We start from the raw sequence: 25948 nt of genomic DNA on the forward strand, positions 1-25948 counted from the left end.
TTACAATGTGTTAAGTTGTAGAAATATTCATCCAAGATCCTAGAGCATATTATTCAAACATTTAGCTACCTTTCTGAATGAACGTAACATATTTTGTGAATATTTTCTGGGTCAAATAACTGCCTGGCCTAATGGGTCCAATTGGCTAGTCCAGTTGGATCCAATTGGTTGGGGGCTAAAAACACAACTGGAACCAATTGCATGCAATTGGGAAATCCAATTGGAAGCAATGGGAATGTCCATTTAGTTCCAACTGGAATGTCCAATTGGTTCCAATGGATTTTTTTGACTGGGTTGACATGGATGGTTCTTTGGTTGACACTTGAAGAAAACAGCGCAGCAACAGGGACAAGAGAGAAGAAGACGGGACAGGTGCTGACTAGAAACTGAAGGTTTATTGCAAGGAACACGAAAAATATACTCTCCTAAAAACTAGGAGCACGCATGATCTACCCCAACAACACTGATAAGATGTCAAAGTCAGTCATGATGGTCAAGATGCGATATTTCTCTCTTGTCCCTGTTGCTGCACTGTTTTCTTCAAGTATGTACCAACTCGCTCAACTCGCCGTTTTACTTTGGTTGATATATCATATGATGTAAGTTTGCATGATACTGCATCATTTCAGACTTGGTCATTCTCTACATTAACAGATCCCTGGGAGTGGTGATTCTGCTCGTGGCGCAGTGTGCGGCAGTTAAACTACGCGCCACTGCCCTGAAATGGCAGGTGCTTCCATCGGTGGGGCTTGTGAGACCCATGTTGCTCCAGAGGAATCTCTTGTGACTAATCATTAATTGAACTGCCACGGTGAGCAGTTTGCTTGCAATCTGGTGGGCAGCTTGTGGTGACATCACAACGTCACATAACCAAGGCGGCTCACGTGCTAGAAGCAGGCTTCGGGCAGACAGACAACCGCTTTTCAGCGGAGTGGAAGCGCTAGGGCACTAAAATGACAACCACAGGAATCGTGAACTGAGACTCGGGGAGTTAGTGATTATAGGGACGACCATTATTCAGCCCAAATGCTGCATTTTAGTGACTCGTTTGATTTTTAAGTGGCCTGAATGATGTTGTATTTCAAGCGACAGCAAAGAGCCTCACTGCACTGGTAACCCGCATCGCACTGGGGGAAGACACTAAAGAAATAAACACTTCATATAGCTGGGGGAGCGGGATCTGAACCCACGGCAGTGCTAAAAAATCAGTTCCGCTGGCGGGTGCTTCAGGCTACTACGTCATCGCCACAGCTTTTTTAAAGCATGGTATTTATTACTTTGAAAATAGATTCTATTTACATCATCATCATCATCAGCCTGACTGCGCCCACTGCAGGGCAAAGGCCTCTCCCATGTCTCTCCAATTAACCCTGTCCTTCGCCAGCCGCGGCCACCATATTCCCGCAAACTTTTTAACCTCATCCGCCCACCTAATTTTCTGCCGCCCCTGCTACGTTGCCTTCTCTTGGAATCCACTCCGTTACCCTTAAAGGGACACTGAGGAGAAATTGAAGTTGACTTGCATCGACAGAATACCAGCTCCTGATTACAAAAACGCCATTCATACTGACAACAAAGCTCCTGTAACATAGAAAAGAGCAAGAACCAAAATACAGGTATCGCCGCCACAGGCCAAACTCGCAAGTACAAGCTTCATGGCGTCATAGCACAAAACAGTGTTGCTAGAACCAATAGTTCTAGCAACACTAGGACACGAGAAGCTACGAATCACTGAGGCGCAGCAAATGCATGCGCAAATCTCCTTGACGTCGCCAGATGGCGCCACGTACCCGATAGCTACGCGCGCTCCTGCAGCGCCGGGACCAATCAGCGCTTGCTCTCAGCGGTATGGGGGCTCCCGGTATTCCGCTAACGGTAACAAGGTACACGTACGGTATGCTAAAGGCGTCTATTTGCGAGAACTTCGTTGACGACTTCGAGAACGGGATCCATTGTAACGCTGGCAAAACGCCGGTGCAAATGTAAACGAAGCGACGGCCGCAATAGCCGGTAGATGCCTTCAACGTGCGGCCGGCGGTAGCTTTCTTTTCGGCTGCTGCCGCACTGCTGGCTGCCAGAAATCACGGAGTCTGCGTTACGTCATGTGAACGTCATGTTTCACGTCACTTAGTTCTGTGTCGTCATAGCAGAATCCCAAGTTTGAATCAAAGCGGCGCGAAAAACTATTTCAACTTCGAATCCAAATTTCTTAGAAATAAATGCACCTTTCGCTGCCGGCCAAGTGGCAACAAAGCCATGAAATGCCGAACTATCGGATTTTGCTATAAAAAAAAAATATTAATAGTGCTCTCCTCAGTGTCCCTTTAAGGACCAGAGGTTATCTTGCCTTCGCATTACATGCCTCGCCCAAGCCCACTTCTTCCTCTTGATTTTAACCAGGATATCATTAACGCGCGTTTATTCTCTCACCCACTCCGCCCGCTTTCGATCTCTTAACGTCACACCTATCATTTTTCTTTCCATAGCTCGCTGCGTTGTCCTTAACTTAAGCTGAACCCTCTTTGTTAGCCTCCACGTTTCTGCCCCATAGGCGAGTACCGGCTAGATACACCTGTTGTATACTTTTCTCTTGAGGGATATTGGTAAACTGCCATTCATGATCTGAGATAACCCGCCATATGCGCTCCACCCCATTCTTATTCTTCTAGTTCTTTCCCTCTCATGATCTGGATCAGCTGTCACTACCTGCCCTAAATAGACATATTCTCTTACTACTTCCAGCACCTGGCTACCAATTGCGAACTGCTGTTCCCTTGCTAGGCTGTTGAACATTACTTTGGTTTTCTGCATGTTGATTTTATGCGAAGCATACTAGCCGCGCACAACCGAGCTCTTCCTTGCTGCGCCGCGCGCGGCCGAGCACTTGACCTACATCGGCGCACCACGTGATATGACGTCACAACAGCTGTGAAAGCTGGGGCTCAACTCGTGCGCTCGCTTGCGGACGCGCAGCTTCGCCGGCGGTATGCTTCGCATCCTAGGCTTAACCATAAGCTAAGCCAGGCCATTTTTTTAGCCCAACCATTCTGCTCTGCCTGTCTAATTCATTGATCATGCTTTGCAGTTCATGTCCTGAGTGACTTAGCAAGGCAATGTCATCAGCGAATCGCAAATTACTTAGGTATTCTCCATTAACTCTTAACCCCAACTGTTCCCATTTCAGGCCCCTGAATACCTACTGTAAACAGGCAGTAAATAACATAGGCGAGATCGTGTCTTCCTGCCTGACATCTTTCCTTATTGGAATTTTATTGCTGACTTTATGGAGAACTATGGTAGCTGTGCAATCGTTATAAATATCTTCCAATATTTTCACATAACACTTCTACACCCTGCATGATTCCGCAATGCCTGTATGACTGCTGAGGTTTCTACTGAGTCGAATGCTTTCTCGTAATCAATGAATGCTAGATATAGGGGCTGGTTATACTCTGCGCATTTCTCTATCACCTGATTGCGTGAATATGTTCCATTGTCGAGTATCCTTTACGAAAGCCTGCCTGGTCATTTGGTTGATTGAAGTCTAAGGTTGTCCTGACCCTATTAGCGATTACCTTAGTAAATACATTGTAGGCAACAGACAGTAAGCTGATTGGTCTGTAATTCTTCAAGTACTTGGCGTCTCCTTTCTTATGAATTAAGATAATGTTAGCGTTTTTCCAAGCTCTAGGTACGCTCGAGGTCACAAGGCATTGCGTATACAGGGTGGCTAGTTTTTCGAGCACAATCTCTCCTCCATCCTTCAACATCTGCTGTGATCTGATCCTCACCAGCTGCTTTCCCCTTTCTGCATTGCTCCTAAGGCTTCTCTACTTCCTCCGTTACTGGCGGGATGTCCCATTGCTGTGCTCTACTGCCTCTCTCAGTAACATTCTGATTACATTGGCTACTGTATAGATTTGTGTAAAACTATTCGGCTACTTTAACTACCATATTGCTAATGACATTGCCCTCTTTGCCTCTTATCGCATCCATCTGGTGTTTACCTATGCCTAGTTTTCTCTTCGCTGCTTTTAGGCTACCTCCGTTCTTTAGAGCATGCTCGATTTTCTCCATGCTAAACTTCCTGATGTCCCTTTTCGACTGCGTGTATCGGTTCGAATGGGTCAACAAACTGCGGGTATCCATTTCCGCGCGCTCTTAATTGTTTAACCAATTCACGTCGTAATGCTCTTTTTCATCACATAATTCATTCCGAAACTGCTTATATTAAAAGCACATCATTACCTCTAAGTTTGTTTAGGGCTAGATATTTTTGGAGAAAGGAGGAAAAATATGACAGAATTTTTGCCTATAAACTCTATAAACGTGCGAAAGCAGGAGCGTGAACGATATCGACGACCATGAAGATGGAGAATTTAGTGTCATCGCGCCGTAGATGGAAGTAGATGGAGACGACGACGTGCAATGCACAGCGCGAGTGTGTGCTGCAGTTTAGTACGAAGAGTCCGGCTGTTGTGATAGCAGTCTGATAGCATAGTACGTGCTTTATTTCACACTAATATGTGTTCAGAGCTAATAATGTTCACTTCTCAGCCCTGTGCACAATATTTACAGCCGAACGTGCACTCGCGTGTGATCGCTGGACGATCGTCCAGATAATATTTTATTCTCCGTTAACGTTCCGGCATCCAAAAGAAGACAACATGGACGTTGTTCAAAACAAGCTCTCTTGCTAGTTCTCTTGCTAAGCTCTCTTGCTAAGTATAAGACTGAAAACTGCTCTGGAGTTTAGCACCCGCAGATACAGCCAGCTGGAATACGTTGAAATATACAAAGTCCTGCCATGATAAATTTCACTACTGTCCAGTTCATTAGAGTACTTCTGTAGACCTTTGCATCGAGCGAGGTCGAAACGCCCTCTGAGGATCGACTGTCGCAAACCAGTTCCGCTGCCGCTTCCCCAGTGAAAGAGTGCTAGTGTCAAGTGCGCACAGCAGTGTAGTGAGCACTATGCCGACGCCGAGGAAGCAGTTATTGCAACGGTCTAAAAAAAGCATCGGTTATATTCGATGTATTTGATCAGTGTTTGTCAAAAGTGAGCAAGGTTACAGACATGCATTGACTTTCCTCCTTCGCACGATGAATTATGAATGTGGTCCGTACTAATAGCTGCAAGAAGATGCTGTTTAACTACGCAAATAACACGGTGACGTCGCAACGGTGCAATGTATGTTGCTGTAGAGGTATCCTATCAGCTCGATCCGGCATTCCTGAAGCTGCTGCCGGCACTGAAGTAAGCTGGTGCGTGGGGTTTGTGTTGTTTCGTAGAACAACACATTAATGTTATGTTCTTCTAGAAAGCAGCACGAAATCGCGGGACACCTAATCGAGAAACCGCGGCTTGTACCGTGAAGTGCGCCATATTAAACCCCGTACGTAATAAATATATGTACATCTATTTTTCCGCTAATAGACCACAGAGACATCAACTCTATATATTAATTCAACAAAATGCGTGACATCCGTACAACAGCTGGGTTTATATTATCACTTGACGTTCTTACATAAGCTGCGCAGCAGTACGTGTTTCGCACTGCGCCCCGATGCTGTTAGCAACGGCTTCGAAGGCCAGAAATGGCAGCCTAGAGTTCTTGGACAGAGCAAACTGCTCACTGTAAACGGTCTATAGCTGAGCCATACAAAATAGAAGCAGCAACGCGTTTCTGTGAGCAAGTCATGTGTTGCCTACACGACAGTGCATTTGCTTCCACGTGCCTTTGTTTTTTTTTTTGCCTCGGGGTTTTCCATGCAGTGGGCAGGTGTGATTCGTTGACATATAATCTATATCGAATAAATTTCACTTGATTGCTTAGCGATTTTAGTGTTTTTTCTTCTCCTCGTCATTAAATACTAATATGCGATTCTCTGAAAACTATTTTCGTTGCGCATGAGAATTAAGGTGTATTGTTATCTAGAGCGGGAGGGGTAAGAAATGAGAAAAGCCGTGCCAACGGATCGCAACGAAGAAACAAAACTTTCAAGCCTATCTCTCAATACGTAGCGTGGTTCTGTTGCCTGCCGTTCCGACTAATGGTCAAAGCTACGAACCCGCGGCCTCTGTGAATGGACGAATGCTGAATGAACGCACTGCTGCTTCCAGGGAAGAGTATCAGCAGTGGGTGGCACGCTGAAGAGGGACCCTCTCCAGTTCAAACGAGCAGGTATTCGTAACGGCCGCTCCCAGTCACAGGCGAGCCAGTACAAGCGTCACATCGCAGTGGGAGCGGTGCCGCTAAGTCGAGCCCGGATATTTCGTCTTACTGTCTGTAACGAACAAACATATCATCCGCTTTAAAATCCCGTGTAAAATGGTACGAAACTCGCGCCTTGTAACGAAATGTGATTTCGTTGGTCGTTCGAAATATATCGAACTTCACTCCGAGCTCCTGCAAGCGGCGCTTCTCCTAACGGCGCTCTACGATCACTTTCCGCGCACCTAGACGAGTCGGCTGCACGGCCTTGGGCTCCTCCTCGCAGTGCTAACGCTGTGAAACCGCGTGGCGACGTGCACGTATGCTGTGCTTGAGGGTGGTCTTCGTTCTTTTGTAAAACGAGCTTCTGGGCAAGTTGGTTGCTTAGCTTGGACGTAACTGCAGCGCGAAAAAAGACAACTGTTTCGTGCCTGTCTAATCTAGGATGACTCTAGTAACTGAGGACTTCTTTTAGTTGGGGATTATTGAACGTTTATTACAGTCTGGGCTACATAGGTCTGATTAGGAGGAATACATGGCTGGGTCTGCTGCGTAGCTGTTCAAGTGGGGGCGCCGCGGAATCCGAGTCGTCTGCCACTTGTCCATAAGAGGGTGAGGAGGACGGCGGCCGTCGGGCCCGTGCGCTCGGCGCATCGGCGCATTGCCTGCGGTGGTGGCAGGCTGCTTCTCCGACAGCGGAGGAAGCGGCGGGTGCGTTGCCGGTACGGCTGGCGCCATCTACAAGAGCGTCTTGTAACATCCTCCCTTTTTTGTAGCTTGCCGTCATCCAACCAGGTAATCGTGAAGTCGCTTTGGGAGCATTCTTGTTCTTTGAGGTCGTGCCGGCGTGCGAGTCACATCAGGGCGCTGCTGGGTTTCTTGCTGTTCAGTGTCATTGGTTTGGTTGTCTCCCGTTTCAGCATTTCCTTCTTCGGACTCAAGCTCTCTCTGTTCTTGTTCCTTGTTGCTGGTTGCACTCTTTGGTGGGCTTCTTATAAACACGCGGTTCCTTCTCAGAACGCTGTCTCCCACGTTGACTTCATACGATCTGTCATCAACTCTTTTTGTCTCGGTTCCTTTAGACCATGGTCCGCTTCTAATCGGTCGGACAGTCACACCTTGTCCTTCTTTCAGTGTTGGCAGGTCCTTGGCATGTTTGTCATGATAAAAGATTGTTCGTTGTCTTCTTGCCTGCCTCTTGCCGGTCACGTTTATCGTTTCGGGTTCAAGCAGCTTTGCTGTGGTCGGCAGTGTCGTTCTGGTGCGGCGACCCATGAGCAGTTGTGCCGGGCTGGCGTTTAATCCTTGCAATGGTGTATTTAGAAAATCTAGGAATGCCAATTGCGGTTCTGACTTGCTTTCTTCCGCTTTTTTGAATAGCATTTTTGCCGTTTTTACCGCTGATTCGGCCATTCCATTCGAACGTGGATAACCTGGACTTGACGTTTTGTGTTCGAAGTTCCAGCTTTTCGCAAACCTTTCAAACTCCTCGCTCGCAAACTGGGGTCCATTGTCGCTCACCAGAATTCTTGGAATCCCGTATCTAGCAAAGTGAGCTTTCAGCTTTAGGATCACTTGGGTTGAAGTTGTCGTCTTCAGCTGATCTACTTCCCAAAAGTTGCTGAGATAGTCGACTGTGACGAGAAAGTTTTTCCCCTTATACTCGAAGATCTCGCATCCGACTCTTTCCCACGGATAACTCGGTTCCGGATGAGGGATGAGTGTCTCTCGTTGTTGGGAATGCGCATGCTTCTGACACACTTCGCACCTTGCGATGTAATCCTTCAGTTCTGTGTTCATCCTGGGCCAGAATACACACTCGCGTACCAGATGTACTGTTCCCGGCAGCGTCCCCAGTGCTTCTCCAAAGACGTCTGGGAATTTTTCCACTATGCGCTTTGTGAAGTCTTCCTCTGGAGCGTTAACTGTAGCTACCAGATCATAATCGATTGTTATGAGACCCATGGTTTCTGCTGTATTCCTTCCAATGAGAGGTGTGAGCTCATCAGCAACAACTACGAATTCCAGGACATGCTTCTTTCCATTTTTGGCAGTGACCTCAAGTTGGGCTTTGCCTTTGGAGCAAACTTTGCTTCCGTTCCATGTCCGCAGTGTCGTTGCGCTCGCTCTCAGCTGCTGTGGCTGGACGTATTTGGCTGTAATCACATCAACTGCCGCTCCACTGTCTACTTGAAACTTTACTTTGTTTCCGTTCACTTCCAACAGCGTGTAGACTGAGCTGGGCTTTTCGCTCTTAACTGCCAAAATGTCCCCTTCGTCGCTATCGACCTCCAGACTAGCCACTGCCCTGCTGCCTTTGCACACTGCTGCGAAGTGGTTTCGCTTTCTGCACTTAACGCACACTTGTTTCCAAGCTGGGCAGGCTGTTCTTTTGCGTTCGTGGCTCCTTCCGCAGTACTTGCATTTCGGAAGATTCGCCATCAACGGAGGTTTCCTTTCTTCTTTTAGACTTTTACTGGCATAGTTGCGACGGTGCTGCTTTTTCACAGTGTGAACTTCGCTGTTGCTTGCAGCTGATCCCTCTTTAAATGCTTTCATTTGCTGTTTTGTAGCCTCATGAGCAAGACACACTTTGACAACTCTCTCGAGGGTTGGGTCATCGAGCTTTAGAATGTCCGCTCGCGCTCTCTCGTCGTAAATTCCACAGACGATCTGGTCGCGGATCAATTTGTCTCGTTCGTTCCCGAACCCGCAGTCGCGCGCTTTCAATTTCAGGTCGGTCAGAAAGTCATCGAACTGCTCTTCCTGTTGCTGCATTCGTGAGCGGAAGACGTATCGCGAGTATAGTTCGTTATGCTTCGGTAAGAAATGCGCGTCGAGAAGGCTTATCACATGCGTGTAGTCAAATTCTGGGTGTGGTCTTGCTCCTGTTGGTTTCCCGAAGTCCAAAGTGTTATATATGTCAAGAAGCGTGGAGCCTCCGACGGTCAAAAGAAGTGCTACTTGCCGGTCGGACGGTGCTTTCGCTGTGTTGGTTGCTTTGAGGTACAGCGTTAAGCTCTGCTTGAAGGCTCTCCATTGTTCCGCTGCGTTGCCAATGGTTTCGAATTTCGCAGGTGGTGGAATCTTCTCCATGTTGAGGCGTTGGCGGTAATTTTACACTTCTGACACCATGTTTCGTGCCTGTCTAATCTAGGATGACTCTAGTAACTGAGGACTTCTTTTAGTTGGGGATTATTGAACGTTTATTACAGTCTGGGCTACATAGGTCTGATTAGGAGGAATACATGGCTGGGTCTGCTGCGTAGCTGTTCAAGTGGGGGCGCCGCGGAATCCGAGTCGTCTGCCACTTGTATATAAGAGGGTGAGGAGGACGGCGGCCGTCGGGCCCGTGCGCTCGGCGCATCGGCGCATTGCCTGCGGTGGTGGCAGGCTGCTTCTCCGACAGCGGAGGAAGCGGCGGGTGCGTTGCCGGTACGGCTGGCGCCATCTACAAGAGCGTCTTGTAACAACAACCACATATAGGGAACAAAACAGTGAGGACCACTAGAAGCATAGCATGTAATGAAAAGTGGTGATAACTACGTAAGCGGTACTTCATTTCACTTGTACAAATCGGAATATGACCTTTTCTCTGCCAAAAGATAAGATGTATCACACAATGTAAAATGTTCGAAGTTGTCGTTGGCATGTTTCTTGTATTTGTAGTGTACTGGGAACAGCCAGGTTTAGGCATCCGCTCCGGAAATTTCGACCAACTGGGGTTCTTTAACGCCACTGCCTAGCTGAAGTCGCGGAAAGGTCAGAGTTGACTAGGCTGCGGCTCAGTTTCCTAGAGCTTCTTACACTGCAAGCAACCTCATGAAGCCTCCTTTCATATCTCATCGTCACGGAGTTTGTCATACTCCAGAACAGTTTTGTATGGATACACAGCCGAGGCTACGACCCTGGTAGCTGCATGTGTCGATTCTTCGTGAGCACATAAAAACAGCCTACTTCTGGAGGACGTATCCTCGCGCTCGTCTTCTATGTATTACATGGTCGCAGGAAGTCGTTTCCCGCCTCTAGTCACTTCGTACAAGAATACCTTTGCACTGCTGGTTCGTCGATTTAGTGCTATCGGTGTTATCTATGCCTTTGTAATTTTGATCTGCAGTGCAAAGTCGTAGAGCACAGGAGCGAATATGGACGCTTACAACCCGACCGTTGACACTGTACCCAGACAGGCGCATAAGAGGAATGCAACTCCAACTCCCTGCTTCCTGATAGTAATTAGGGAGAGGTGGGTCATAAGGATGAAGATGCACATATTTACTTCCATCCGTCGGTCAGCGAACAAACGAATGAAGTTCCTGATAGACCAACCATGCCATTCAATCAATTAAGGCAGTAAATATGGGCACACTTGCAGCTTCTCTTTCCGGTGCAGCCCAATTTTGCTTACTCAGAAGGTTGTACAGGAGGCTCCGTTACCAGCTGCGCCACAGATGCGATGAAAAAGTGCAGGATTTGCAAAAAAAACAGAAATAAAAGACAACGCACAGTTGACTTTCTTTTATTTTTCTTCTTTTGACGGAGAGAAGCAGGCAGTAAACACTTCTTCCAGAGCAGGTTGTTCCGCAGTTACTCCACATCCGGCTGCCCTGAAGGATTTTAGCGCGGTGCACTTGGAGAGCAGCCCTGCTCACGCCTTCAGCCCCTCGTGCTCCTCCACTGCATTGTGGCCGGGAGCTTTGGCGGCGTCCTCGAAGTGCGAGCTGCCTGGTCCACTGCCTACGAGCCTCTTGCCGACGTACTGTTGCGGTGCTGAGCGGCGCCTCCTGCGTCGGCCACCGCCGGCAATTCCAGCGTCTGGGTTGCCGTCGGCGGTGGCGCGCTCACGCTTGCGCAGGGCACCACCAGCGGTGAGCGTGATGTTCGCCGACGTCCCTGTGGTGCTGTTGAGTGAAGAGAGGTGGGCCAACAGACTGCCCTGCCTGGCATCGACGGGACTCCGCTGCTTCCCTGCCAACAGCTGCAGTGTCTCCAGACTCCGCTTCTTCCACGTTGCCTGCTCCATAATCTTCGTGTCCACTTCCACAGCCGCATGCCAGAGCGCGCTGCGGAAACGAGATGCGCTGAAACAAGTGCCTCTGCGGGGTGCACGCTCGGATCGAGGAATAAATAAAACAAAACAAGAAAACACGAACTATGCATGCCCAAGGACATACTGAACCTTGGGCAATAACAATTTTGTTGAGAAAGCAGCACTACGCGAGTCGCCGAGCCATTTCGCAGAGCTGACGAAAGGCCATACTGCGCATGTGCGAGCAGCAGCGACGTCACACGGCGCACAGCTGGCGCGCCGTCGCTACGCGGGTGACTCGTAGGTGCCGCCGCCGCGCTCGCTACTTGCGCATGCGCAGTAGCGGTGCATAGCTAGCGTGCCGGGGCAAAGCCTCCTTTGGGCTGGCTCGCTTGTCCCAAGCAACAAATCCACAAAATCTTTCTCTCGATATACCAGCCTCGATGCTTGACTTGTGTTTCTTAAAACACTGCGTCCGCGGCATAATGCGCGTGGCTAATGTTGGCCTGGTTTAGTTTCAAGAAGAACACAACTTCCCTGTTGAACAACACGCGCAAGCCGTGACAAAGATACATGAATATGGTGCGGCCTGAAGACAACTTTTTTTCCTAGTTGTTTTTACGTTTTTTACCCACAGGGATAACCCTATAGCTTCACTGCTAAATGTTTATAAATATATGATACAGTGAGAAACCAGCAATATATTGCATTAGGTAGCTGTGATATGAGCGACTGCAAATAAATGATTTCTTAAGAGCTCTCGGATTGGCTGCTGCTGGTCAGCAGTCGCAGCCTCGAAGCAAGGACCTGGCAGAATATTCAAACGTGTACTACACGCATATAGTGAATGTTTAGCTTCTGTGGACACGCAGAGACAGGAAAAAAAAAAAACCTCTCGCACTGTTAGTTGCCATCACAAAATATGACTAGAAGACATGCCGCTTTGTGGGGAATGCGCACTCCGACGGTGCCGCGCGAGTTTGTCTCAAGCGCACTTCGTGCTTTAAATAAATCAACACTTTAAGCAGTTATCTGCGGGGCTTTAAAACCGCAGATTTTAACTTTCAAGAATATTATTTAAAAAATTTAGAGGCATATTCTCCTCGCGCAAGAACATCTGCCCTCCCCATGCATATATCACAACTCCCGGCTGCGGCATAACATCAGTGAAAGTTAAGAACCCCCATGATGTCGAACTGATACGGAGCCCTCTAGCCTCTCTTTCATAGGCCACGTGCAGTTTTGGGACATTAAGCAGCACATACCATACCAATTAACTACTACTGGGCCGCCGCGGTGGCTCAGTGGTTACGGCGCTCGGCTGCTGACCGTCGAATTTCTTTGCGGTCGAATTTCTTTGGAGGCGAAATTCCAGAGGCCCATGTACTGTGCGATGTCAGTGCACGTTAAAGAACCACAGGTGGCCGAAATGTCCGGAGCCCTTCACTACGGCGTCCCTCATAGCATGAGCCGCTTTGGGACGTTAAACACCCATAAACCACACCAAACCAATTAAGACATGCACTGGGTATACATATAGTACACGGCCTCAGTGAAAGAACACTCGTAGCTTGTTTCATTAGCGCATTCGTATTAGATATCGATAACAAGCACTGATTTAAGGTCGTAATGTCCCATTTTAAATTCGCCTTCGAAAAAAAAAAGGAAACGCGGACAGGGGCCAGCTCTTTTGCATACGCTGTGCATGCAAAATTTATCTTAACGTTCTTCTTCTGGTATATGTGTTTTCATGGCAGCAGCACTTGACGGCCAGTAAGACTTGGTGCAGTGAAAAATCTGGACACAGCCTTTAAAGCAAAAGCCTGTTATCGCAAAAAGTTTGCCTTGAAAACGAAATGAGTGCAGCGATGAGGTCTCGCTTCTCGTTTCGGCGACCGTCGCCATAATCCCCGTCGCAAAAAAGGTAGGATAGGGAAAGCTATAGTGTATTGCTTGATCAAAATTTGCCGCTAATTCCACATTTTCTTGGGTAAATTTGCTGAGAAAGTAAACTGCTTATCCATCCGGTGCCTTTGAAGGCCTATCGCTGACAAATCGTCTCGAATATTTGTTGCGCCGTTCCAAGTGACATCCAACAATGGCCAAACTTATCCATTATTTCTGCACTGCTGGCTACCCATACTAAACAGTTTGCTACGGCGATGGAAATACACTAGCAAACATTGTAAAGCATTACTTGCCAGTTAAAATAGCCTGCCAAGATTATATACATCTCGGGGTAACATTAGACACGTGTTGGCGTACTCTGGCCGACGTTGCCTTTCATTTGGGATACATTAGAGACCTTTAGCAAACAGTGTATACCGTGTTACCGTTGTCGTTACCGAGAGCCCGACTGCGCATGCGTGGCTACGTACCATATAAAAAAAAAACACTGCAGAAGAGGCTTTTAGCAAACCATAATCAAGTGCTTGGTAGAACAGGCAGTCGGATCAGCTACACAGGCGCCGCTGTTTCTAGCTCATCGGCGTGCTTCATGGTTGGTTGGTTTGGTTTTATGGGCTTTAACGTCCCATTGCGACTCAGGCTATGAGGGACGCCGTAGTGGAGGGCCCCGGATATTTTCGACCACCTGGGGTTCTTTAACGTGCACTGGCATCGCACAGTAGATGGGCCTCTAGCATTATTGAACTCTGACCGCCGCGGCCGGGACCGAACCCACGTTTTTCGTGTCAAGCAGTCAAGCACCATAACCACTGATCCGACATATTTGTCGGTACATTTGTAGCACCATACATCGCCGCTGCACTGACAGCGGCGCTACTCGATTTGTTTAACCCTGGCTAAAGGCACAGAAGATAAAAAATGTTTTGGTGCTCCGTTAGCTTTGTTTTCTGCCTCCAGCTTAGTTTCTTAAGTTTCGGAACCCAGTGCGACCGAACTGGGAAGCAGTCTTCGTAATCGCGAGACGATGGCTTCCGCGCAGTCACTTGTCACCTACTCGGCCTGAAAGCCGAACGCCCTCGTACGGGAAACGCAGCGCACGTAGTCTATGGACCAGTAAAGTTTGTTTCATGCATATCAGGTGCAACGCTCTCAAAGCTAGCGCGTTTGTTTGCACTGTCTACATCCGCGATCAAAAAGTAGTGCGTTCCTTGTGGTGAGCGAAAAGCAGTAAATGCTTTCTCCGCAGGCTTATTGGATGATACATTCGTCATGAGCTTGAGTAAATGCGCTTTTATTGCTGACGACATGCTGTCGCCTTATCGTGCCGTATATCACTCTGCCACAGAATAACCACGGAGAAACACCTCTCCCTTTGGTCAAATCTCTAGGGGAATCCATCAAGGTGGAGTAACTTTGTAATAGGGGAGTAATTACTCATTGGCACCCACCCGAGCGCAGCCATACGGCTACAAAGGAAAGCTAAACAGCTTTCTCAGAAACTTCGTAGTTAAAGAAAAATTCGTCCTGGTCCGGGGTTCGAACCCGGGACCACCGCTTCACCGGAGCAGTCGCTCTACCAACTCAGCTAACCGGGAAGGCAAGCTTATGGTAGGGCGAGAGCGAATTGATCAATAACTCGAAGTGGGAACAGAGTTGGTCAAATGTTTAGGGGAATCCCCCGAGGTGGAGTAAATTTGTAATAAGGGAGTAATTACTCATTGGCATCCACCCGAGCGCAGCCTTACGGCTACAAAGGAAAGCTATACAGCTTTCTCAGAAACTTCGTAGTTAAAGAAAAATTTGTCCTGGTCCGGGGTTCGAACCCGGGACCACCGCTTCACCGGAGCACTCGCTCTACCAACTCAGCTAACCGGTACGGCAAGCTTATGGTAGGGCGAGAGCGAATTGATCAATAACTCGAAGTGGGAACAGAGTTGGTCAAATGTTTAGGGGAATCCCCCGAGGTGGAGTAAATTTGTAATAAGGGAGTAATTACTCATTGGCATCCACCCGAGCGCAGCCATACGGCGAATTTTCTTCAAGGGTGAATTTTTCTTTAACTACGAAGTTTCTAAGAAAGCTCTATAGCTTTCCTTTGTAGCCGTATGGCAGCGCTCGGGTGAATGCCAATGAGTAATTACTCCCTTATTCCAAATGTACTCCACCTTGGGGGATTCCCCTAAACATTTGACCAACTCTGTTCCCCCTTCGAGTTATTGATCAATTCGCTCTCGCCCTACCATAAGCTTGCCGTCCCGGTTAGCTCAGTTGGTAGAGCGACTGCTCCGGTGAAGCGGTGGTCCCGGGCTCGAACCCCGGACCAGGACGAATTTTTCTTTAACTGCGAAGTTTCTGAGAAAGCTGTATAGCTTTCCTTTGTAGCCGTATGGCTGCGTTCGGGTGGATGCCAATGAGTAATCACTCCCTTATTACCTCTCCCTTTATTTTTTCTCGCGGACTACTTCCCTACCTTTCATAGCGTTGCACCTGATGTATGAAACGGAGTATAGTGTTGCACTGAGACTGAACAAGCAAGGCCTTTTGTAAGTGCGTGTCCCTTACTCAAATTCTTCCTCTCTGACTGGCTCGTTCTGTGGGTTGACGTAGATGGACAGGACGACACATAAGATACTCAATATGATGACGAGAGCCAGGAGAAGCCATCTCAGTCGGTCCTCGGAGATGCTGCCTTGTCCGCCCACTTCACGCTGGTGAATGGCAAAAGACAAAAGGAAATAATTACACGCAAAAACAAAACAAAGATGTTTGTTCGTCGCAGATTCGTTCTGGCACCCAGAAGCTTTTTACCACAACTGATCGCTTCAGGTATACTTCTATCGCACACCCTTTATATACTATAAAGGGTGTGCGATAGTAGACAGCTCACGCCATTTTTGTTTTCATGTAGGCGCATTCGTGTTTAGTGTAGTATGGGCACTGAGAAGAAAGTGCCAACCCCAGTAAGTCGCAAGCAAAGCAATCTCGCTCCGCTTATTTCGGCGGTGTCGACTGTGTAGCACAACCTACATGTATCTCAAGCAAAGCATTTTTTTCAAAAAGGAGAAAGTAGCTTCTTTGCCCCGTAACTCCGTAAGATTGCACACCACTTCTGAACAGTGCTAGGGCGCTATGCTGGAAGGCTCGAGTTTGCTGAAACTCGGAATCTTCCCGAGCTCTGGCGACGCCCTCAGATGAGTGAACTAATGGTAGCTAGACAAAATCCCACCCTCGTCACGCCTCCAACTTCATTGGGTTATCTGGATATATTCCGTGCATTATCATCACATCGGCGCCACCTCATCGGCTTCTTGGGCGGTCTACAAAGAACGGGTCACGTAAGCCAACCGCCGGTGCACTTTTCATTTGTGTGTCGCTCCACCAAGTGCACTGCGTGTGCAATTAGACAAACATGGTTTGTTGAATTTTATAATGCACTTAATACACCTTTATAAGCATTTTATAGTGTGCAAGATTTGGATTTAAAGCGCTTTGGAGTGATTTATGCATTATTAAATTTTGCTTTGTACCGCGAGGGAACGCTACCAACGCCCGTGATCAGCTGACGGCCAATGGCGACGAGGTACATGTGCAACGCTACGGAAGTAGCACGCAAAAAAAATAAAGAGAGGTGTATCACTCCGCGCTGTTCTGTGGCCGTGTGGTCTAACGCGTCGCTCCGGAGAGTCGACAGGCAATGGGAGCGCGTGGGTTCAAATCCCGCATGGTGAAACTTTTTTAGCACACATTTTTTTTTTCATCGCAAGTTGAATTTCGCGTGACTTGAATGAGAAAACTCGGTTTGTTCAGAATCGCTTGAATATTATGCCGTGTTCTGAAATGAACTGCATGCATCTGTTCATTTCATGCATACCGCGTTAATGTGAGCTGTCCGAAATTCGTTGTCAATGAGCTCGCACCGGCTTTTGGTCAGCAGTGGCGGTTATCTTCCCGATTCTGCAGCATTGTGACTATACTTTTTAGATGCAAGTGAGAGGTGTGTGCGAAAGATGACATTCATTCGTCGGATTTAATTAATTAGCACAGTGGTGAGTGCTCTGCAGTGGCCCGATTAACAAGTGGCCATCTGCAACTTTCGATTTCGCCGTTGCCGAGGAGCCCACTTTTTTTTTGTGGGCCTCTCTTAAGGTACCTGGCATGTTATGAATTGTTCTGTGGAACCGGTTAGCGGCTGATCCAGTCTTCGCCAAAAGAGTCTGGGACCGACTTTGGCACTGTGCTGTAGAGATAGCCCAAAGGACTTGGCGAGAACAATTATCTTTTTTTACTGATTGCAATGTTCAATGCATAATGTGCCTTCCTCGTGAAATAGTTGGCCTTCACCATGTCAGGGCTCGACTTCGAAGGGGCCTTTACGCCAATGTAGGTCCGGTGGACGCATCCCACGACGTCTGTGATGCCGCCGCGCAGAAGGAAACGCTCCTCAACATACGCACGTTCGGCCGCAGTCGTGGGCAATGCGAGCCACCGCTTCTGCACAGCCGCGTCGATAAGCGCGTTGGAGATGTCCCTCACACAGCGGCTCACAGTGCTTTATTGGCGTCCAATAAAGCGGTCTGCGCCGACGCTCCCCTGGAAGCTCTCAGTCGCGAAGAACCGTAGGGCGCAGAGGACTTGCTCTTCGACCGAAAGCGAATGAAGCCCGGTACGCACTCTCCGCAGGCGTGGGTCGTCGCCTAACTATTTACACAACCATCGTACCGATTTTTTGGAGAGGCGAAAAGGTCGCTAGAATTCGTCGTCGGCCAAGGCAGTAAACGGGTCCAGCCGTCCGTACTGACATTTCCCTTCAGAGGAAGCGATTACCCAGGCTGCTGCTGCTGCCGCCATGACAGTCCCGAGATGAATTCGGGGCACTTCACCGTTCACGAGTGTAGCTCCGAGTTCACCTGTCAATCAAAACCATTGGTCACGCCCCCGGCGTGCCGTACATAAATTATAGGCGTACGCGCTATGGGTGGGCCACTCCCAACATCCCTGCCGGCTACAGGTATGCTGCGCGGCTGTGCTGATTGCTGACAGACATCGACGATGTTGACCATCGAAATATAACAGGCAAAACGGACGTCATCGCTGATAAATCTAAGCACCTCTGCGAAGGACACGCAACGTGGCGAAAGCCGCCGATTTCTTCGCTCGCATACCAAGATTGCACAACACTATAGCCTGTTGCAACCACGTAAGACACAGCACAACGCTGAAGGCGCGTCACACCTGCTTGCAAGGCGTCAAACACGGAGCACGACGATGAACCGGTGCTTGGAGCACGTCCTACTCCAACAACATCGCATCACAGGTGTTTGGCTTGGCCGTCCTTTCATCGGTGATAAAGCTCAGCATCAATGTGTCAAATACATCTGGGATCGACAAACGATCGCTGCTCCAGACCCAGTGCAATAAAGTGTTTGTAATTTCTAGCATGCAAGCACTGCGTACTTCACAACCGTAACACCTTTCTCTGTTATAAGTCCGATTCCATTATTACAAACAGGATCTCTCAGCTGCCCGAATGATATTAATGCGATGTCCCTGCGGTGTACAACGGCGATCGACGTTAGTGACCAAACCAGTCCGCAAAACCTTGAAGTGCGCGACGTTAACAAATACTACGCAGATACGCGCGCCACCCCCTTCACAGCTTTTAGTCAGCGTCTGATGACATAGGATGAGTTGTGTCGCTGGGTAGCACGCTCTTCGCATCCGCAGTGCACTAAAGAGGCGTCACACACAACAGGCATACGTAATGAATCATTGAACACAGCCAAACAGCAATTTTTTTTTCTCACACCGCATCACAGCCGCTCGCACGGCCAATTTCTACCGCTGAGATTCGCCAAGAGCGTACTAAAAGCAATGGTTGGCCATAGCGGGGTGCGGCAGCGGCCGTAGCAGCGGAGAGCTCCACCTGAGGTCACTGCAGAGAGCAGCAGTGACGCGGGGGTGCAGTGAAGCTCAGTTTTTTGCTTTTGTTTATTATGCAAGCCAGAAGATGCATGACTGTTATATTTTGATAAACGACACAATAAAATATATTATCGCAATGGCCGAAAAATAAGACAGATTCAGCGTGTAGTAGTTGCCCAGTCTTTCCAGTCGAAGGCCGCGCTACCGGCGGCGTGTCAGCGCAGGAGCTCTCTCGTTTTCGACACGGTGGGCTGCCGCTCTAGTTCGTATGCAAGCCACGCTGCAAGCAATTGCCTCACTATCGCCTCTAGCGGCAGAAAGTGTCAAATCTTTGTTAATTTCCTAAAGCTATGCTTTTCGACAACGCTTCATTGGATTCAGATTTTAAAATACATTTAGAAATGAACAAAATGTTCACAATATTATCTGTTGCCTTTTAACGTATTCGAGAGAAGAGAAAGGGTTGATACAAGAGTGCACCTAGTGCGCACTGTTCGTCTTCGGAAATGGAGAGACAGACAGAGCTGAAAGAGAAGACACGCCTTTGACGCGCCCGAAAAGGCGTGTCGAACAGCTAGCGGCGAGTGTGCAGATAGATAGCAGAGAAGTCACGATTTCACGATTGCTGATATGGCGCTGATAACTTCAGGTAGCGCTGCGGCCTGGTATTGCGCAGTGTATTGTGTTTGAAGTGTGAAACAGGCGCGCAGGGTGCGCTTGTATCGCCTTTACGTGGCTTTATCTCTACATTTTATTGTCCGCTGCCTGCGCACGTTCCGCGCTATCTTCGTTCACTGACTGCCGTCATCGCAAACTCGGATGAAACTCGGGCGAGCGCCAAACTCGGGCCTTCCGGCATAGCGCCCCTAGACTGCATTTGACATATACGGCTAACTCACTTCTTGTTGACTTTGTATAGCTGATTAGGTAGCTATAGTTTCGGCAAAAGTACAGTGATTTCATGTGCGATGCCTTATAAATGCAGATCAGAGCACTTGATGCACCTGTGACTTCCTGTGGTTTGGTTTCGAAAAACAAGGTGCTTGATGCCCGCTTTTCGCCGCTGGCAATGAGTGCTGCTTTCTACTGTTCCGCTTTTTTAAAGAAAACTGCGCTGAGCAGTACGCGAAAGCCGTTTTTAGGCACGTCGGTTATGCAGACAAGCAGATGGAGAATGAGAGGGTAGTTATCACCGCCTCTTTCTATCTTGATTAGCTAGGCAGCTCTTGGATGCTGGAGCTACCGGACCCGGTACAATACTAGGTATACAATGGATTTCATGCGTTCACCCCGGTTACCGCAGACCTTCGGTTGCGTTTGAAATCGGCGCTTCGTTACTGCATGCAAGTTTGTACAAAGTGTAGACGACAAATGTACAGTCCCCGTCAAAAGTATACAGTCCAAGAGGTTTGCTTCGAAGCTGTTTAGCGTGGCTCCCTGGCGCATCAAGCTGTCCAAACCTTGGGAGGATTGAGAACGCAATGCCTCTCCTCTTTAGAGAGATCACGGTTACTGAGGATGCATAATGAGCCATGCTGAGGGCCTCACAATCAAACCCCTTGGGCTGTATACTTTTGACGGGGGGTGTACATGGTAAGGAGAAAGAAACTTAAAGGTTCTTCTCAGTGCATTTCAAGGAGACAATGTACAGTCTTTGTCAAAAGTAACCAGGCTGCATGGTTTGCCGCTAGCTCGTACAGTGGAGCCCTTACAGCTTCCCTGAAGCTGAAATGGTCGTTAAAGGTAAGGACTGGGGGTCTTATTACCTTCCAATACGTTTTGATCTTTAGGAAAGCCACAAGGGCTCCACTATTCAAGCTAGAAGCAAACCATGCAGCCTGGTTACTTTTGACAGACCGTACATGTCCAGAAATGGGCAAAGGCTTATGCGATGTGGATTAGCGGGGAAACAATTATTTCGGCAAGGCATCGATCTGCAGTCATAAAGGTGGTTCAACAGCGCAAACACACAGTGCGCGTGTGTGCGCTGTTGAACCACCATTATGAATCTACACCAACTAGCCCGATCTGCAGTTCATCTGTAGTCAGTCAGCTGGTATTCTTCCAGAGGATGGAGCAAGCATGCCTCCTTGCACTTCAGTGCTTTTTGTTAGCCTACTTTGTAAGACCGTACAGTAATAATTTTTTTCGCAAACCTGCATCCCGCAAATGTTTGTCTAGTATTGTGTTTCTGCACGCTGCTGTTCTTGCTGCCACGCACACGCGTTTCCACCTGTCCGCCTTCGCAGTAACCCGAATTTATGTGCTGCGTTATAAAGTTGCTACCGTTTCTTTACAGTCTTCAATCTGCTAACGCTGCGCTTCAGATGCTGCTTCAAGCTAGAAGAGCTCTTCATAGAATTTTTCGCGGAGATTTATCGCTCCAGCGTCTCTGAACGTATCACCGAGACACTTTCTCATGAAATCGCACCTCAGCACCACGTAGGCTGTTCAGCTTGCGACCGGCCCGGCAAGACATAGGTGGGACTTGACATAAAGGGAACGGCGGTGAGGAGTGCGAGGCAATGAGACCCAAAGGGAGCGGAAGCAAATTGTTCGGGAAAGGAGATGGGCAGCGGGGCGGCTCTCTCTCCGTGTTTCAAAAGCCTAGGGCTCTCTCAAGGGGCGAGTGCACGAAAGCATTCGAAGTTTCATTAATCACTTTTTGAGGAACCAAAAAAGCATACGTGCTGTACGATAACGTACAATAATAGCAATAACGAGTTCCTTAAGTAATTGTTCTTTTGAAGGTTTAAGAGACTAACGAAATCCTTTGTCAAGAATGGAGAATTCCTGGCCGTTTTGATGGTTGCAAGGAGCAACCGTCGAGGACCAATCGCTATGGCGTCGGCGACATCGACACGGCTGCGCTCACCAAATGCGCAAAGTCCGCATGTCCGGACGTGTCAATGCACTGGCGACCGCATCACATCCGAAGCTCCCCATCACGATGTCTTCTATAGCGCCGGCGTTGTCTCAACGTTAAAGTATCGGTCTTTGTTCTTTCAACGCGACAGCGTAAGGAACCCGCGTCGCAAAAAGTCGTCGTCGGTGTCTATCGTCAGTCGGCGTCGGCGTCGCTGACCTTGAGCAAAAAATCTCCGAAAGACCCCCGAGAAGCAGCCTACGTGGCAGGTGGGCCACCTATAGGCCAAGTGGCCTGATGGCGTCATCACAACCTGGCCTTTGGATTGCGAGCAAACTGCCCAACGTGGCAGGTGGCAGTGAAAATAATGATTGGTCGCGAGGTGCTGCTCAGAAAGAGCAACTCTTGGAGGCACAAATCCCACCTGTGGCAGCGCCTGCCACCGCCGGGGCAGTGGCGCATCGCTGAACCGCTGCACCACTGTGCCAGGAGTGGTGTGAGGACTTCCAGGGGTGTATGAATGTTAAGAAGAGAATGACCGGTATATTTGGGCATTAGCACTACCGCGTCATACTCTGGAGCCGAAGCTTAAGCCTTCCTTCAAATTTGAATACCGTTATATCAGCGATCGCGTGCAAGGTTTAGCACGCCCCTTCCAAACACACATTTTTTTGCCATTCAGCGCACTATCGCCCTGGCCTAAGCGCATTCTTCGCTTACGCATCATGTTAGAGACCGCAGAGGCGGGGTTGCTGACGGCTTGCCTTCCGCGAGCCCTCAAGGCACCAGTTCATGCTAGTGCGGACTTACCCGAGCCATCCTGGACGCTTTCTTCGTCGTCGTCCTGTGTCAGCCCTTCCTGTTCGCATGGCGCCATCCTCTGCGCTTTCATCTTTCTCTTTATTGACTTTTCGAAATAGAACTTTTTCGCCTAAAGATTTGATCCGGTAAAAAAAAAATGCCGCTATCTTAATAAGAAAACTTCACCAAGTGAATTAACCGTGGAGCAGTTATCTTTCAGCACTCAAGACGAAGAAAAGGGGACTACCTTACGACGTCACGGAAACTGCATAATGCTAGACACGGTTCATAATGCGAAATTTTTGCGTTCTATCTCTCTGGCTTTCGGCTTCTTAGCTGAAGATGGAGGGTTTGATAACTAAGGCTGCATTCGGAAGGAACAGAACTGCTCCAGGGACTGCTCCATGACGGAAGCCGAGGAGACAGCGATTGTTCTCGTCATCGCCGAAAGCATAGGTCTCTCACAGCAATTTCCGACTTCCAAACGACCTCCCTTAATTTCACTAACGGCAAGCTTTACAAACTAACACTGGCTATACTGAGTCAAGTCGAACAGGAGGAAGTGCAGTGCACCGTCACTAGGCCCCAGGACACGCCGGCTTAACTGAAAACATAGTAGATTTCCTATAGTATACAGCGAACCCAAATTATGCCTTTATGGAAAGTGTTTTAAATAAATAAAAAAAGCATCCGGCGCCATAGCTCCCTGCAGCGTCAACCGAGCAGCTGACCGCGAACGGCAATCCACTCCGGTCATACACTCTATACTCTACAAAGGAGTAAAAAGGAAGAAATCTGTCCACTAGCGCCCTCCCTTGTATAAAATTGTGCTAGAGGACACCTTACTCCCTTTTTACACCCATATAGGTGTATTCGTGTTTAGGGTGTACAGAGATACGGTGCAATCCTGGAGAATTTCCGAGAAGGCCGCCAATGCTACTTCCCTACTCACTCAAAAGCGGGGAGCAGTCGGTCCGCTGCAGACATTCACAAACCGACGCATTCCAACACTTCTTTGACTTACACAAAACTCATCCTCCCGGAACACCTGCCTTTGGTGCGGGGACTTACCAATCGTTTCTGACATGACGGGGCTGCCACAAATAACGGCAGTCTCTCACCTACCAAACTCCAGAACGTATCAGTGGGAGGCACTGCTGTGTCGAGATCACCTGGGATATCAGTGTAGACTGACTGACCGACAGGGCCAGTATCGCCGTAGCATGGGCAGAAACACCAGATTAGGTGCTCTAACCACCAAGCTCGCTACGACCTCTACCGAGCCGCAAAGTTTTTCATTCATCCATTGAAGCCAGAGAAATGCGAAAATGCCCTTGTGCTGATACTCTGGTACGGGTTGAAAGCCCACACGTGGTCGGAAATGAATTTAGAACCCTTCAATGGACAGGGAGCCATTGGAATCTGAACCTCGCAACGTTTAACGCCAGAACCTTATCCAGTGATACTAGCCTAGCAGTGCAGTTCGAGGAATCAGTTGGTATTGAATGGGATGTCATAAGGCTTAGTGAGGTTTGGAGGGCAGATATACAGTACTACAGGGCGGGCACGTACTGCGTATATCGTGGTTTAGCGGACAGACGAGAACTAGGTGTGGGATTTCTCATAAATGATGATATATCTGGCAACATAGGGGACTTCTATAATATTAATTAGAGGGTGGCAGCTATCGTAATTAGGCTTAATAAGAGGTACAAGCTGGCAAGTTGGTAAATTGGTTTTTGAGGAAAAAAAATGGCGCAGTATCTGTCTAACATATAACGGTGGACACCTGAGACACTCCGTAAGGGAAATTTTTTGAATTTTTGTTCGAGATTTCTTTCATTAATTAACTCTGTATGTTTCCGATCTGTGTGCTGACCTATCTCGTGCTGCCAAATGTCGTCAAATAGGGGGGGCAGTCGCCGCGTCAAGCTGCTGTTTGATGGAGTGAGTGAGTAGAAACTTTATTGATTTCTAAGATTTAGCCTGCGGTGGAGGTCTTCTTCAAGTCTTCTCTTCAAGTCTTGAGGTTGCCTCCTTAGCCTTGGGTGGTACCCTAGTCCAGGGCTCCACTGAGTCTGGCCACCTCGCTTGCGTGTGCTATGAGTGCCCTTTGGGCCTCTAGCTCGCAGCTGGTGAGCCGGCTCTCCCATTGCTCCGCACTTGGTGTGTCGTGTTTGTGGAACGATATGTTTCTGTCGCATTCCCATGTTATGTGGTATAGTGTTGGCCTCGCTTCGCACCAAGGGCATGTGGCGGGGTATTGTGTCGGGAACATCTTGCTTAGTATATATAAGTTGGGGAAGGAGCCTGTCTGTAGCTTCCGCCATTTTGCGGCTTCTTCCTTGCTTAGCTCTTTGTGTGGTGGGGGGTATTTGTATCTTAGCCCCCTGTATAAACTTAGTGTTTCAGAGTGCCCAGCCCCTAGGCTAGTCCAGAGCTCCTCCGGGGCTTGTGACCCCCCAGCTCGGATAGTAAGCCCTCGAGCTAGTTCGTCCGCCCTTTCGTTGCCCCAGACCCCCGCGTGGCCTGGTATCCAAATTATGCTATGTTTTTCTCTCCTCCCCGAGGGTGTCCCCTCGCTGAGGATCCTGAGTGTCGTTTTGCCTACCCTTCCTTTTGTGTAGTTTCGACACGCTTCTTGTAAGTCTGTTAAGATATTCAAGGGTCTCCCCTTTCTATCCCCCTCCCTCATTGCTAGGGCTATCGCTATCTCCTCCGCCTCTGCTACATTTGATGCCCTGGCCGTGAGGCTCGTTATGTGTTCTCCCTGGTGGTTGACGACTACCGCCACCATTTTATTTCCTCGTTCACCATAGTACGGGGAAGCGTCGGTGTATACCGTGCTGTCCCTGTGCCCTATTGTTTTTTCATAGTATTCTGCCCTGGCTCTCCTCCTGCTGGCATGGAGGTTTGGGTCCATGTTGCGGGGGATGGGTTGTACGCTTATGTTTCTTCTTAGTGCGTCTGGTATGTTTGCCCTGTTGTTGTGATGGTTCTCCGTCTCCCGACCCAACCTAGTCAGAAGTGCTCGTCCGGTTCTTGTGTCGCTGAGTCTTTGAAGTTGTGCCTTTATTTGGCATTCACTCAGCTCTTCAAAAGTGTCGTTTAGCCCTAGTTGCATTAGCTTCTCGTTGGACGTGTTCCTTGGTAGATGTAAGGCCATCTTGTACGCTTTGCGAAGGATAGCTTCTGCTTCCTCTCTTTCAG

The 25948-nt window shown here is 48.7% G+C and overlaps 2 protein-coding genes across 2 annotated transcripts in view; one reads left to right on the forward strand and one right to left on the reverse strand.

Moving 5' to 3' along the window:
• Positions 1–25948, forward strand: part of LOC149344626 (sodium/nucleoside cotransporter 2-like) — a 141561-nt gene that overhangs the window by 47657 nt on the left and 67956 nt on the right. The window lies entirely within an intron of this gene.
• On the reverse strand, positions 10861–22756 carry LOC149344627 (uncharacterized). Its single transcript, XM_089542806.1, has 3 exons — positions 22748–22756; positions 15712–15935; positions 10861–11275 (listed from the first exon to the last, which is right to left on the reverse strand). The coding sequence occupies exons 1-3, from the start codon at positions 22754–22756 to the stop codon at positions 10861–10863; spliced, it is 648 nt and encodes a 215-aa protein (XP_089398932.1).

The sequence above is a fragment of the Amblyomma mixtum genome, chromosome 5 (genome assembly GCF_055824585.1).
Source record: "Amblyomma mixtum isolate Tamu chromosome 5, ASM5582458v1, whole genome shotgun sequence".
Classification (NCBI taxonomy): Eukaryota; Metazoa; Arthropoda; class Arachnida; order Ixodida; family Ixodidae; genus Amblyomma; species Amblyomma mixtum.